The sequence below is a fragment of the Aspergillus versicolor genome (genome assembly GCF_001890125.1).
Source record: "Aspergillus versicolor CBS 583.65 unplaced genomic scaffold ASPVEscaffold_1, whole genome shotgun sequence".
NCBI classification, from domain to species: Eukaryota; Fungi; Ascomycota; class Eurotiomycetes; order Eurotiales; family Aspergillaceae; genus Aspergillus; species Aspergillus versicolor.
This window is the reverse complement of record NW_024467524.1, coordinates 3,302,746-3,318,007: the sequence shown is the minus strand read 5'-3', so window position 1 is coordinate 3,318,007 and position 15,262 is coordinate 3,302,746. Positions and strand designations below refer to the sequence as shown.

Sequence of the window (15,262 nt, the reverse complement as noted above, 5' to 3'; positions counted from 1 at the left end):
CCCGTGGCCCATCTGCTGGAGCTCCCTCTTTCGGCTTAGCTTCCCGGTGAGTCCAGGCCAATGAGTGTCTGCAATGGTGAGATGGTCCCACATCAAGGGCCAATGATGGCTGTCACTGGACAAGGGAGCGTGGCCACTCGAGGGTTTCTTTGGAACGAGGGCCCGCAGTGGCCTCCACTCACTCAAAGAGACTAAACTGTAACCTGAAACGGAGCAGTTCCTCCCTCGCATGCCATCTTGACTATTAACTCCCAACTCTCGCCTTGCTCCTGATCGTCCTCCCCTCTTTGGACTTTGAACGGCTTCAGTGCTTCTGGTTATTTTCCATTGTCCCGCCTTCTTCGAGAAGTCAGGACACTGACACCTGGCGACTGTCCCTCAACCACACTTTACTTTTGCGCCACTGGGTACGGAACCTTATCAGCTCCCGCGCCACGTTCTGGAATCTCGCTCTTGTCCGATTTCCGCTTCCACTTCCACACCCAATATGGCTGCTGAGCGCACCGACGAAAAGGGCGTCTTCGACTCCTCTACGGAGGAACAGCGCTCTTCGCTAGAACTGGTGAATGCCTCTGGCCACCGTCAGGAACTTGAGCGCAACTACAGTCTGCTGAGTATCTGTGCCCTCGCCATCACGACGGGAAACACATGGATTGCCCAAGGAGGAAGTGTGGCCACTGCCCTGTACAATGGAGGACCGTCTGGTGTCATCTATGAATTCATCGCTGTTTCGGTCTGCTACTGGATGGTGGCGGCCTCTATTGCTGAATTGGCCTCGGGGATGCCGTCTGCTGGTGGTGGTATGTTAATCATCGCATCGCCTGGGTAATATCTTTCGCTAATAACAGTATCTAGTATACCACTGGGCTTCTATCACTGCCGGGAAATATGGTCGTGTCTGCGGGTTCTTTGCGGGGTGGTGGAACTGTCTGGCCTGGGTCCTTGGTGGCGCCTCCGTGTCTGCTATTTTAGGCCAACAGACCGTCTCCATGTATGCGCTGATGCACCCAGGATTTGAGATGAAGTCCTGGCATGTCTTTATCAGCTTCATCATCTGCACCTGGCTGTGCTGCTCTATTGTTCTGTTCTTGAACCGCTTCCTCCCCCAGTTGAACAACCTGGGAGGGTTCTTCATCCTGGCCGGTGTGCTCATCACCATTATTGTCTGCGCCTGCATGCCCCATGTCAACGGCATCCCTTATGCCACGAACGAGGATGTTTGGCGGACCTGGACAAACTCGACTGGGTACTCTAGCAATGGTTTCGTTTTCGTTGCCGGTATGCTTAACGGTGCCTACGCCGTTGGCACACCTGACTGCTCGACCCATCTCGCGGAGGAAATCCCCAAGCCCAGCAAGAACATTCCCAAGGCTGTCTTTGCCCAGATGAGCATCGGCTTCGTCGCCGGACTGCTTTATATGATTGCGCTCTTCTACGCCGTGAACGACCTCGATGCTGTCTTGGAGAGCTCTTTCCCCCTTGCAGAGATCTACCACCAGGCCAGTGGTACCAGAGGCGGTGGACTTGGACTGCTGATTGTGACCTTCCTCCCCACCGTCATCAACTGCGCTGGTTGCTACATCACAGCTGGTCGCACTCTCTGGACCCTTGCTCGCGACCGAGCCACTCCATTCCATAACCAGGTCGGCCGCATCAACTCCACGATGCACAACCCCTTCAATGCCACCCTCATCTGTGGCGCCGTGATGACCATCCTGGCCTGTATCTACGTGGGCTCCACCACCGCCTTCAACGCCTTTGTCGGCTGCTTCGTGCAGCTTTCATCTCTTTCCTACTTCACCGCTATCTTCCCCCACATCCTCACCCGCCGCTCCTCCTTCGTCCGCGGTTACTTCTGGATGGGCAACTTCGGATACATCATCAACATCCTGAGTTGCATCTACATCATAGCATTCGTCGTCATCTTCTGCTTCCCCTTCTCTCTACCCACCGATGCTGCTTCCATGAACTACGCCAGCTTGATGACCGGCGGTCTGACCATCTTCGTCGCCATCAACTGGTTCTTCAGAATGGGTTCATACGAGGGCCCCAAATTCGTGCCACTAACGGACCGGGCTCTTCTGGACGATGCAAAATAAACGACTTTCATGCGGAGGCTTCAATCGGCGATTGTATAAATAATAATTATGCTACCTATAGATTTCGACGTATTTCGACGTTTATGTGTTTGAGAATTTAGCGGGCTCTACTTAAAAAGATTCAAGATACCTTTTCTGTCGATCGCTACGACTCGTTTCGTATATACAATTCATGCACCTCATAATAACAATCTATATTTTTGTGAAAACGTTCCATTAAGTTTCAATCCTTAAATTTAATTAAATAATCGTCCTTTCTAGCTTTCATCCAATCTAGATCACGGTCACGTGGACACGCGCACCCCCCGTCGCGACGCGAGATTCTTCCTCCCGCCATCAACCAACGATGCCCGCCAACAACGACATTAAGACCCTCCCCAGCTATGGTCTTTAAGCCGTTCAAACCTCCTTCAATAAGGAAACCGCCTCAATCTCAGTCTCAGCCTCAGTCCCAACCTCAGCCTCCAAAACCACACACCGAACCCTCCGAAACCGAAATCGACAATGGCCCGGCGCCAAAGCGGCCTCGCCTGTCAACCGAGAATCCGAATGGCGTTGGTAACGTCCGGCCCGCGACAGCGGGGTTCCGGAGACCTTTGCTCCAGGTGAGCAATGTCAGTGCCAGTGAGGCCCCGAATCCTGGCTCTGGAGTTGGAGCTGGAGCTGGCGATGGGGAGAAGTATTTTAATGTGCTATGGTATGCTATAGTATATCTATGTTTTGTGATTGAGTGCAAGGTGGTGATACAGTAAGAGCTAACACAATATGGACGTATAGGCGGAAACCGACTACAAAGAAGAACAAGACCTGGGATGGCGACGGGATCGTTTCAACGCGGGAGGGTTATCTCTATCTGCAGGACGTCTCGGGGAGGGAGATGGGTCGAGCCGCGTATGCATCCGCATCTGCTCTAAAGGAGGGCGTGATCCTCTCGATTGGAGGGAAAGAGGTCGAGGTTGATTCGGAGATCTCGAAGAAGGAGTATATCTCGGGGAGACAGTCTCTGGGGACGAACAAACAAGAGACATCGCTGCGGTCTTCGCCAAGGAAACAGCAAGCGAAAAGACCGTCTGTTCCTGTGTCGAGTACGAGTAGTCGGGGCGAGAATGCATCGCAGCAGCCGGTCTCTGGTGGTGCTGGTTCTGGTGCTGGTTCTGGTGCTGGTTCTGGTGCTGGTTCTGGTGCTGGTTCTGGTTCTGGATCGGGCAAGACCCGGGTCAAAGAGAATCGGCCATCCAGTTTAGCGAGTCGAGGTTCGGTTTCGGGTGCGTTCAAGAAGCCCTTACTTGAGAATACGGTCATGCCTGTTACCCCGTCTGAAGAGCCTACCCCCCGCCATGACCCCAAGCAGCCCGGGGCGTTGATAATGCCGCGACCTAGCTCGGTGCCCAAAGGGAAACGGATTGTGGATGTTGTTGTTGATCCTATCCTGTGTAAGCACCTACGGCCGCACCAGCGAGAGGGTGTGAAATTCCTATATGAGTGCGTTATGGGAATGAGGTCGTTCAACGGCGAAGGCGCGATTTTAGCCGACGATATGGGTCTTGGGAAAACCTTGCAAACTATAACTCTACTGTGGACTCTGCTGAAGCAGAATCCGGTCTATGAGAGCGCGCCGGCCATCAAGAAGGCTTTGATTGTTTGCCCGGTCACGTTAATCAATAACTGGAGACGAGAGTTTCGGAAATGGCTTGGGAACGAGCGCATCGGTGTTTTCGTCTTTGACGATAAAAGGAAAAGATTGACGGATTTCACTATGGGTAAAGCGTATAGCATCATGATTGTTGGCTATGAGAAGTTGAGGACTGTCCAGGAGGGGTTGGCTCGCGGCAATGGAGTCGACATTGTCATTGCGGATGAAGGGCATCGACTGAAGACGCTTCAGAACAAAAGCGGACAGGCCATTCAGTCGCTCAATGCTAATAAGAGGGTCATACTCTCTGGAACCCCCATCCAAAACGACCTGAAAGAGTTTTTTGCTGCTGTGGATCTTGTCAACCCGGGCATTCTGGGGTCGTTCAAATCCTTTATCAAGGAGTTTGAGGGCCCCATTGTGAGGAGCAGACAACCTGAAGCCACGGAGAAAGATATCGAAAAGGGAGAAGCTAGAAACGAAGAGCTCCGAGAACTAACCTCAAAGTTTATGCTGCGGAGGACGGCAGACATTCTCGCCAAGTACCTGCCCCCAAAGACAGAATACGTCCTGTTCTGCAACCCTACCAATACGCAATCGAAGATATACCAGAATGTGCTTGCTTCGCCAGTTTTCCAGTACGCCATTGGCAACTCCGAGAGCGCCTTGCAACTCATCACTATCCTCAAAAAGGTGTGCAACAGCCCTTCGCTACTTTCGCCAAAGAATGCCAATGAGAAACCGAGCGAGACCATCTCCGCCCTCCTATCGTCACTGCCACCGAACCTCCTCCGTTACTTCTCCCCATCATGCAGTGCGAAGATCCGCGTTTTGGACCAACTTCTGCACCACCTGCGCACATCGACCTCTGAAAAGATCGTCCTTGTCTCAAACTATACCTCAACCCTGAACCTCCTCGCCAACCTTCTAACCTCCCTCTCCTTCCCTTTTCTCCGCCTCGACGGCTCCACCCCAGCGCAGAAACGCCAGGGCCTAGTCGAAGACTTCAATCGCCTTTCACCAGACCTCTGCTTCGCCTTCCTTCTCTCAGCCAAAGCAGGCGGGACCGGCCTGAACCTGATCGGCGCCAGCCGTCTCGTCCTCTTTGACGTAGACTGGAACCCAGCGACAGACATTCAGGCCATGGCCCGTATCCACCGCGACGGCCAAAAGCATCCCTGCCATATCTACCGCATCCTCCTAAAGGGCAGTCTAGAAGAGAAGATCTGGCAACGCCAGGTCACGAAGATTGGACTTGCGGATAGCGTCATGGAACATAAGGATAGCGTTGCGCAGTTCTCCCGCCATGAACTCAAGGATCTTTTCAGGCTGGATGTGGAGAGTAAATGCCAGACGCACGATCTTTTAACATGTGATTGCGGTGGCAAAGGATACACAACGACGACCCCGGATAGCGATGATACGCCAGTAGAAGAACTCAGCGAAGAAAATAACGACGGCAACGAATCAGATATATCCCTCCCCGACCTCCCAACCCTCATGAAAGCCTCCGAGGTAGACATGGAAGAGCAAGAACGACTCGTCAAAGAGAGACCCAGCAACTCAAGATCCAGAAATAAAAATAAGAGCTCGGACAGCCGCACCAGCGAACAAAAAATTCAGCAAAGTCTCTCACACTACACCCACATCGACCCCTCGCTGTTCCTCCCATCGCATGGCCCGGACTCGGCCTTAGCGACTGAGGAAGAACAACCCGAAGGACTAGACCTAGACCAGACTATCGACGACGAAGTCTTGCGCTCTTTACTCAAAGACGAGGAGAACCGGGTCCATTATATATTCAAGAAATCAACAAAGCCCGAGGTTAAACAGGACACCGTCGATCCTTCTAACGTCGATAGTGGGATAGTTAAGCCCAAGCCCAAGCCTAAAAAGGGAGCCGGGGCTGTGACTGCGGCTGGGAATGGCACTGTGGACTCTCCGGTTGATCTATCGGATTAGAGTTACGATTACTTACCTAAAATTAATAGACATCTATAGACATACAGCTCTATTCTTTGAATGTACTTAATTTAAATATACATTCTCATTCACATGTTAAACTAGCACTTTCACTAGCAAATGACACTATTTAAGGTTCAATATTTCATATATGAAGGAACGTTTCATACGCATTTAAGCTAAACTTAAATATCTCTAATCTAGGCTAATATTGTGTCGGGAAAATCGTAAAAACAGGGGAATCGGTATCGCGTAAACAAACGTCAATGTAAGTGAGTTGGGCGCTAAGTAAACTGTAGTAAGACTGTAGGGGGGTATGTTATGTATATAGGCGGATGCGGACATGAAATGAAAATATTGAAGTTGGTCGGGGGGGTGGTAAGAAACCAAGATAAACCGGAATAAGATAGCCACCGGGATGCAATGCAGATGCTCAAATACAACACGACCAGATAAAACCAGAAAAGGGGGGAAAGAGAGAGAGATAACACCACAATTTCATACAACACCAGAAAGGGGAGGAGAGAGGGTTGGTCAATCCCGTCAATACTTCAACTTCCCAACAAGTCCAAATGTATAAGCGGCCTCTGCCTCACCCTTCATCTGAATCATGTAAACACGGGAACTTCCACTCGTGACACCGCCCTTATGGGCAACAGTGGGCCCATCTTCGTTCTCCTCACGCACAGAAACAGCAATTCCAGTTCTCGCGACACGTTCGAAGCAGCTTTCGTCGAGGCAGACGTCAAGGAGGACTTCACCGCGTGTCTTGCCGCGGATGACGATGCGTTTCTCATTGCGCCTTTCCATAACTCGTTGTGGCGACGCTGCACCGGAAGACGGCGGGCTTATGTCTTCGGGGGTTCCGTCAGGTCCTCCCGTGGTTGCTGTGTCTGGACGGCGAGGTTCAGGAGCGGGTGTGGGTGCGGGCATTATTGTTAGCCGGGCAGCGCCCATATCGCGCCATTTTGATTGGGTTTCGCGGGCGTAGAGCCGAATCTTCGCGTTTGAAAGACCGATTCCATCGACGCCCTTGATCGCAGCTGCGATCCTACCGATCCCGCCGCCATTTGATCCAGCACCAGAAGCGGCAGAGCTTGAGAATAGGCTTCCTCCTTCTCCGTCCTTTTGACGGCTGCGCGATGTGACGGAGGACCGGGAAATGCTGAACATTTTGCTCCCTGCGCCGAAGCGTTTGAGAGCCGAGAAGGCGCTGCTCATTGTGCCAACGCTGCTTTCTGAGTTGTCTGCTAGGGAGCGCGGGGAGCCAGAGGCGCGGTAGCTCTTTCTGCGGCGGGGCCATCCGAAGAAACTAGAGCTCTTGGTAGCGCGCTCAAGTGGAGCAGGGAGATCGTGGAGATCATCCAAGGGTCCCCGTGCATTCTGTAGTGCGATGTATGTTGGGTTGTTGGTGCGAGCTTGGTTGATCAGGCCGTATAGGGCTTCGCATTCGTCTGCGTTCCGGGAGCGGAACATGATGTTGTTACTCCAAGTAACCTTGGATCGTGGTGTGGGAGGAGAGCGCATGCTAATGTCAATGGCCGTCCCACGGCGTATAGGGACGAGTGGTGTTAGCTCGAGGGCGATAATCGGGCGGACATTCTTGGAAGGCGCGTCGTTGCCGTTTGCGAGCGGGTCATCTTTCATTTCATAGGCTTCAACAAGCCCGGGGCTAATAATGATTTTGCATTCATCTGGCAGGATGGTTTCCCAGGAACCCTTATCAGACCAAGCGAAAACCGTGGCGACTGCGAAGGACGACTTGCTTGGCTGAGAGGGAACGGATCGATAGCCGGCTTGGTGTGTCGAGTTCGATAATGACAAGGCACTCGGAACAGGCGAGAGGTCTGACTCTTGCTCCTCAATCTTAGGGACTCCGCGGGCTGCCTTTGATCGCACCCGCGAAGGGATTTCATCCTCCGAGTCTTCATCCGAACTGTCCGTAATGGTATCTGAGTCGGAATACATGTCATAACGGCGGACAGTAGAAGTCTCGGAATAATCAGACTCAGAATCTGACGCTGTGGAAGGCTCATATTCGTGTTTCAAGGGGGAAGAACCCCGCCGCCTAATTCGTCCAGCAGTTGGGCTGAGAATCGGAGTGCTGGAGCTGGTGGAACTGGGCGAGCGCGAATGGGGAGGAGGCGGTGGAGGCTCATCTCCGTTTGACGCGTCAGATTCGGACCCGGAGCGAGAGTGTGTCCTTCTCTTTGTTGGGGTTTCTGGGAGTTCATCGTAGTCTAGATCATATTCTTCCTCGGGTTCAGGGTCTGGTATATAAGATGTACTACTGCCCTGACGGAGTTTCGGGATGCAGGGTAGATCTGCCGAAGGCACGGACGACACCCGCGGGCTCTCTTCGGGATCATCCCGAGCGGAGGTCTTCGGTGTAGCCTTGGTTGCGTTGTATGAAGGTGCGGCTTGCTTAGTGTGCTGGATCTCATCACGATCCCGGGAAGGAGTTGAAGGAGTTGCATCAGCTGCGCTTGGAACAGGTCCCGTAGGCGAAAGAGGGCTTTGGGGCGCAAGCTCCCCGTATTTGGAAATTCTCTTTGCGCCTGAGCGCTTGAGACCCTGCGGTGACTTGTCCTCGCCAATAACAAGCTTGCGTGGATCTCTGGAATGAAGAATGGATTGGGCCTGAGATGAAGCCTTGGATAGTTCTGTCTCCGTAGCGTCGTAATCCGATTCGTGAGTAAGATCAGTCTGCGATGAAATCTGTGATTCGGTGGCTGCCAGAGACTCAAGGGTGCTAGGATCTGACCAGGCCTCCTTAGCAGCCCAGGAGCGTCGCGATGCACGGGATGACGTTGGCTTCTCTCCGATAGGAATGGCCACATTGCTTGGGCTAGGAGGGGTTCGTTGAGCGAGGGAAACTTCATTTGGAGAAGAGACTGTTTGTGCACGCTGTCGTTGCCTCGCACGATCAATGAAGCTCTGGGACCGAGAGATGGCAGGTGGTACTGGTGTCCTCCCCAGCATTTGAATCCATTCCATCCCCACCTCAAATTCATCAATCTGGAGTGAGAGGAGCTCTTGGAATCGTCTTTCGTGAGCTGGCGGGCTGCGGATCATGACCACCAGTTCCCCCTTCTTATCTCCACTGCGGGCAGAAACGCATCCAATATCAATGGGTGGGAAGAGCAACCAACGGTCTGCATGGTCGATCTCACAAATAAGTAAGTCTCCTCCCGGTCCATGCTCTGCGGCGTTATCTCGGAATAGAATCTCTGCACGACAGTCGATGACCTGCCCACTCGAATGATACAGAGATAAATTGAAGAAATCACGGGCACGGACTCTGCGAGTCCTCTCGACGGTGACACCCGTCAGAGCCCCCAATGTTTCAGGGTCACGGGCACGACTTGAATCAATAGCCGAAGCAGACTCGTCCTCAAGTCTCGCCCTTTCCTCTCGTGCACGACGGCGAGCCTCCACCACAAGGTTCTGATAGTTCATGGCGACCTCTTCGGCCTTGGGGGACGGCTCCAGCATGTTGATACCTTTGAATGTCTTTGCGAGGTATTTCAGACGTACCAAAGGGCGCTTCAGCAGGTAGGCAACATCAACCTTTTGCCCGTCCCCATCCACCACATCGCCATTCTCGTCTCTGGACATCCCATCATCGAGGCTCTTTGTGTCGGCGTCTTTTGTTTCTTCGCCATCTTCCAGCGGTGCCAGATTAACAACCACATCCTTGAACCCTAATCTCCAAGCTTTCAGATATTCGTGGTATACCTTTTGAGCTCCATTTGCCCACTGAAGTAAGCCATCTGCAGCTTCAAGCGGGATGCGCTTGTGTAACAATTTCAGTCGCTCAATGGCAACCCCCATATTAACAATTGGTTTGGTAAAGGTCAGCTCATCCTTGGGGTCCGCTGAAGGGCGGAAGAGGCCAGCAGCGATAGCCGAGTCCGAGCGAGAAAGAACGCAAGTAAGAAGCACTGGGATCACACCGCCAACAAGGGTTCTGAGCTCACGCATATACTTGGCCTCATCCAGCGAGAGTTCCTTTAAGATATCGGCGACTGTGGGGTTCCGATTCTTGCTACCCCTTAGGCTTCTGGCAGACCGGAGGCTCCTGCTTCTCGTGGTTGATGTTGAAAGAACGGATATCAAGTCATCATGCGTAGTGAGCTTCTTCATTTGGGAAGAAACCAAGGAGAGTGAGTTAGGGTCCACCTTGTCTCTTTCCTCACTCGCGTAAGTGGTTTGAGAAGGAGTCCTTTTCTTCTCTGTCACTTCAGAAGCCGTTATTTCCGATCGTGGTTTATCGCGTGTGCTCATTGACTCAACCGATGCAATTGTTGACAGTCGGTGATTGCCGGTACTGGGAAAAGGCCGGTTCCGGCCTAGTGGCACTGGAGCGTTGTTACCAGAGACTTCAGATTCTCCAGATAATGGGTAAGTACCAATTTCAGACGCATCTTCCCTCTCGTCGAGCTTGCGGCTGCCTTCCCCGCTAGCACCAGATGATGTCCGGCCATGTTTCTTCTCGCTGGATTTCCTCCTTTGGGGAGATGGGGAAACATCTCTCTGCGACTCCCTCGTCTTGGGTCTGTCATCTCGTGATTTTGGTCGATCACCACTAGATGCAGTCTCTCCGCTCTTAGATCGTCGTTTAGGCGTAGAACGAGAGAGATCGCTGATGACAGAGGGTTCAGGACTGGATATTCGGCTGGATTTTTCTTCGCCTGGCTCATCCACAATTTCGATGTGCTTTTTCCTGTTCCTCTTAGTTTTCAGCGGTGCAGGAACTTCAACGTCCGATTCCTTATCATCTAGGAACGGGTCAGGGGTATTGGAAAGCCACGCTTCGATCTTCGATCCTTTATTGGGAGCTGGCTGCTGTTTTGGTGGCTCCGGTTTCTGTTCTGGTTTACTAAACATTTTTCTCGACTCGTCGACGATCTGTCCGAGTATGCCGCCCTTAGGAGTAGGCTTTGCTGGAGTGCGGTTTCTCGAAGCATGCGGTACTCCGCGAGCGCGTCGTCTCGATAGCTCAGAAAAGTCGGCCTCGCTGGCGGCCCATTCCGAGTCATATTCTAAGGATATATCCTTCTTTTTGGGACTTTCCGCCGGCTCCGAGATCGTGCTGTGTCGGTTCTTGTCTGCTGTCGATGGACGTGACGAGGGCTTTGACGGTTTATCGTATGATGTATGATCTTTCTCTATCTTTTCTATAATAGAATCAATATCACCAGACGCGTACGAAGCGTGCGATTTCCGCCGTTCCCTGAGCGGCAGTGACGAGGTCGAGTTGGCTTTATTGTCATCGTTCCGTCGCCTCCGGGGCGGCGGCGACAGTATAGGCGGTAATTTACCATCCTTCTTATCTTCACGCTTCTCTGACCGACCTGTACGTGCCGGCTCGTTGGTGGTGTACTCTGCAATCTTTCGTGGTGCCGGTAGTTTGGCCCCGGCCGTGGAACCTTTGTGAGCCTGGGTGGGCGCCCGATTCAGCTTCCAGTGCTCATCGCTAACAAGCCGTTTCCGCGGGGTACTCTTGCTTCGTTTTCTCGCGGTAATTGTTGCGGGCTTCGGCTTCGATTCCTTCGTAGTTGATATATTCTCATCGTCATCATCGTAATAGACAACTTCATCAGCGGTAACCACTCCGCCGCCCTGTTGTTGCCATTTACGGACCTTTGCTCGCACGGAGTTTGTGTCGTAAAGGCCTAGAGGTACACCGATGTCGAGGGGTTTTGATTTCATCGGCGAAGATTTGGCGCTGCCCCCGCGGTTAGCGGGGGAGTTTGAATTAGCAGGCGGCGGCATTGGGACTATGGAAAACGGCAGATGTTAGCATTATCTGCAACAGTTATTGCAGGTAGAGTGTAACTGCAGGTTGGGTTGTCGGGTTGCCGGTTGTTTGCGCCTGCGTTGATTGTTGACGAGGCTTGTCGCCGATCCGGCGACGTCATTTCCGGAGGGTTTGCGTGTTTGTTTACGGAGGGGAAGCACTCACTATTTCACGGCATAACCTGGTGGGAATGAATAACGCAAAGCAAGAGGCGATTCTAGGACAACGAGGGTCAAGAGCGGAGGGAGCTCAGTTGGAAACGAAGTGCGATCGGTGGCGAGAGGGACAACAACAGGCCCGGGCCAGACGCAGGGAGCTGAAGCGGGCGAGACTTTGGGGGGTCGAGTGACAGGGCCGCAGCAGCTGTCAGCTGGGAGAATCACCAGGACAAACCAGCACAGAGCACAAACAAAGGAAAAAATGAATGAATGATAGACAACACTGCTAGGTTGCAGCCTCCGCTCGCATTATCGAAAGATCTCTCGACTCCGGCAGGCGGTATACAAGGGCTGGTGTGTACGAGTCCAGGCCAGTTAGTGCGAGGGCTGCCGGGGAAACCAGCGATCAGCAGCAGAGCTTCAGATCGGTCGCCAAAGAACCAACGGGATCCCTCAGTCAATCGTATTGTCTCACTCACGACTCAGCGCTAAGGGAGCTGGCTGCTCAAATCATGAATCTGATTGCCTGCGACCATGCTCCTGCTGCTGGCTGAACGTTCAACATGCACTCGTTGTTGACCTTGCCTCAGATCACAGCTTCGACCGACCAACCCGTTGATCCACCGGCCGGAACGCACCAGTGACCACGACCGAATCGAATCGCTTTGATTTCGGGATCGCCAGGAATTTCAAGGGCGAAGCTCTCTCGGTCTTGCTTTATGTCCAGTGTGCTCCCGTCCCGGTTTGGGCAGCAACTCCAACTTGCAAGTCCAAGCTGAGGTGCTCCAGACGTCAATTCTGCTCCCTTGCGTGCAATCTATGTTTGACGCTGGGGCCGACACGTCACCGAACAGCTCTCCAGCCCTGCCATGCGACCGCCATTTATAGCTTCTTCACCCTGGTGTTGCGATTTGGGTTGGTTTCATTTTAAAGAACAGCTATACGAAAGTCTGATGGCAAAATAAAGCTTATTGTACAATAATTGACTTTGAGAGCACTTCCCGCAGCCGAGCCAATTCCAAGGTACGGTGTAGTCGCCGCCGCCGAGCAGGAAGCACAACAATGCTCACTATAGGTACTCCACATGTCTGCAGGCCAGTCCTATCGCCAGACCGCCTGTAAAAATTTCCAATTCTTCTGGACTTTCCATGATGATCTTTCAACTGCTTTTTGTAATGAACTTAAACGAGGACGCCTGCATTGTGGATGGCCGGGCGAGGCCGAATACTACATCGAACAAAATACATATGTGATCTTACCACTTGTTATGAAGCAACTCAATAATAATTAAGACATACAAATAGTATTGAAATATACAAAGAACATAATCGTAGAAAACTTAACCGCCCAAACAGGGCACTAGACATGACGGATGTCCCAGTCCGCCGGTAGCCCTAACTGGAGCATGTCGGGCATCGCATCAGGATAAACTGGACCCACGGAGAATTCATCGAAGACACTCTGATCCGGGACAAGGTAGGTATCCGCAATAGCCTGTAAATTGGCTGCCTCCTGCCTTGCTGATAAAACACTGGACATGAGCTCCGTGAGCGTAATCCCAGCAGCAGATTGCCTCGCGTCCTCGGACCAGCGTTGGAATGACTTCTCAGCAGCCTCCCAGGCTGCATCCACGCGCGGGTCACTCGGACGCCCAAGCAACTCATTTAACAGGAATACTAACGGCACGTACTGCAAATACCCACCGAGTGTCCATTCCCATTTTCGCGCGGCGATCTCATCCTCTAGGCGTTTTTTGGTGTCCAGGATATCAACAGCCGCGTCGAATAGTTGTTCCCTGAAAGCACGATCCGATGATCCAGGTGAGTCTATGGGGTTGAACTGGGGACTGTAGAGCTTCATCCACATTTCTGTGATGATCACGTCTGAAATATGGGAGGCGAGCCAGTGGATGGATTCGGTGCCGTTACAGAAGGCCAGGTACTTGGAACGAAGCCTTCGCTGGCACTTGCTGACGGCGTTTTTCTTGACGAGCCAAGGAGCATCACTTTCGACTATACGCTCGGTAGCCGCGAGGTCATACCGGAGAAGACAGAAGCTCATCTCCGTCCAGGAGTCTTGGTTGGTGGGCGAGGCCATCATATTTGTCCGAAGCTCCGAGTCGTGGCAATTTAGGGGCATTTCAACACTTACGGAAGATGTGCTGGGTTGATTTACTGCGCTGGAGCTTTGACCTCGATCGTCTCGTATACGTCGGTTAAGATACCATAGATGCCACCGGAGGCGCCGCCGCATCTCGGCCCCGAAATGCGAACCGTCTTCTTCCATTGACAAGTCCAGCCGCACTGCAAGGCCACTTAGGTTCCAGGCACTCTTATGATTATTCTGAAGTCGGCTGAGAGCGATGAATAGAACAAGCGCCTGTAACGTCGTCCAGTCATTAGTCGTCATGAACCCTGCACGAGCTAAGGCCTGTTCGGCGGCCATACGATAGGTGGAGAGTGCTGTGCTCTTGGACATTCGAAGGTTGGATTGTATGTCCGCTTCATCCATGGCCGAAACGCAAGCAAAATAGATCACCTGCAGAAGAGCGCCTTGACTTTCGTTCAATGAAACTGGATTATCCAAGCCACTTCGGAGAATTCGGGATGCACTGGGTCGATGCACCACCTTGATTAGGGGGTCGATCCTCTCCAAGAACACTTGCCAGTATGTCTGTCCCAGCGCCAACGATGGGTGTAACGGTGCAACGGCATGAGCCCAGGTGTGGCTTAATGGAAACGTGGAAGCACCGGGCGTGGCTAGCGACCGTATCATGCCTGCTTGGGTGTTGACGGTTCCAGCCAGCTCCGAGAGCTGAGCTTCGAGCATGTGGATCCTATCATGAAGCGCCTGGTCGCCACGCGAACGTGCATCTTGCTTTATCCGAGCTCGTCGACATCTGCGGATCGGCGACGGAAAGTTACACTCGATGGACCATCGCGAGCAGTTTGCGCAAGGAAGTTGCCTGTCACATTTAACCTTTCTTTTGCGGCATGCGAGACAAGACTTGGGCTTCAGGACAGGGTAGTCGGAGGGCGTTGGGACATCTGAGGGTGAAGATGAAGAAAGGGGCTTTGGAGCAATTACACTGAGTGATTGATCCTTCCATGCTGAACCAACTGGAGTGCTCATTCTTGTAGGGAATGACAATCAAAGAGGCTCTGATTGTCGCAAAACTCGGTCTCAGAGACAACGTTCCCTTGACATATGAGGAGTGACTGAAAGGTAATCTTCCCACATTGTTTGGAGGAGAGAGACGCCGATCAAGACATGGATTCTGCGCAGGTCATCACGTCTTCTAGACTCGGCAGCCAAGGTGCGGATACGAGGACGTGGCGGTGATTGTGAGGATGACTGGAAATACTGGCGGATCCCGCATTTCTCGGTGTCTTGTCCTTCGCCAGCCAACTGATTGGCTTCTTCCGCTTGTGGCGGTGTCAATGACAAGAGCCAAGCATCGCATTTCTCGGTGTCTTGGGAACTATACTGGTACTTGATTGATGGTCCAAGGGGTGGCCATCGATGATATGTTGCGTGAATGATTCATTCTCCCAAATACGAATAAAAAATGAAGCCCAATACTGCCCTTAAAAAATATGGTAAAGCG

General features: G+C 52.5%; 4 protein-coding genes across 4 annotated transcripts; 2 read left to right on the top strand and 2 right to left on the bottom strand.

Annotated features, from left to right (window-relative positions):
* Positions 1-487: 487 nt before the first annotated feature.
* On the top strand, positions 488-2,099 carry ASPVEDRAFT_120316 (putative choline transport protein; the record flags this gene model as incomplete). The annotated part of the gene is made up of 2 exons (XM_040805784.1): positions 488-800; positions 856-2,099. 2 exons carry the CDS (start codon positions 488-490, stop codon positions 2,097-2,099), a joined length of 1,557 nt encoding a protein of 518 aa, XP_040662819.1.
* A 671-nt stretch (positions 2,100-2,770) lies between these two features.
* ASPVEDRAFT_36440 (DEAD/DEAH box helicase) lies at positions 2,771-5,700 on the top strand. The gene is made up of 2 exons (XM_040811213.1): positions 2,771-2,796; positions 2,877-5,700. The coding sequence occupies exon 2, from the start codon at positions 2,977-2,979 to the stop codon at positions 5,692-5,694; it is 2,718 nt and encodes a 905-aa protein (XP_040662818.1). The 5' UTR covers positions 2,771-2,796; positions 2,877-2,976; the 3' UTR covers positions 5,695-5,700.
* Positions 5,701-5,750: 50 nt separating this feature from the next.
* On the bottom strand, positions 5,751-10,056 carry ASPVEDRAFT_36439 (uncharacterized protein). The gene has a single exon (XM_040811212.1). It carries the CDS (start codon positions 9,979-9,981, stop codon positions 6,238-6,240), a length of 3,744 nt encoding a protein of 1,247 aa, XP_040662817.1. The 5' UTR covers positions 9,982-10,056; the 3' UTR covers positions 5,751-6,237.
* A 2,924-nt stretch (positions 10,057-12,980) lies between these two features.
* On the bottom strand, positions 12,981-15,077 carry ASPVEDRAFT_267417 (uncharacterized protein). Its single transcript, XM_040809941.1, has one exon. The coding sequence runs from the start codon at positions 14,785-14,787 to the stop codon at positions 13,015-13,017; it is 1,773 nt and encodes a 590-aa protein (XP_040662816.1). The 5' UTR covers positions 14,788-15,077; the 3' UTR covers positions 12,981-13,014.
* Positions 15,078-15,262: the final 185 nt, after the last annotated feature.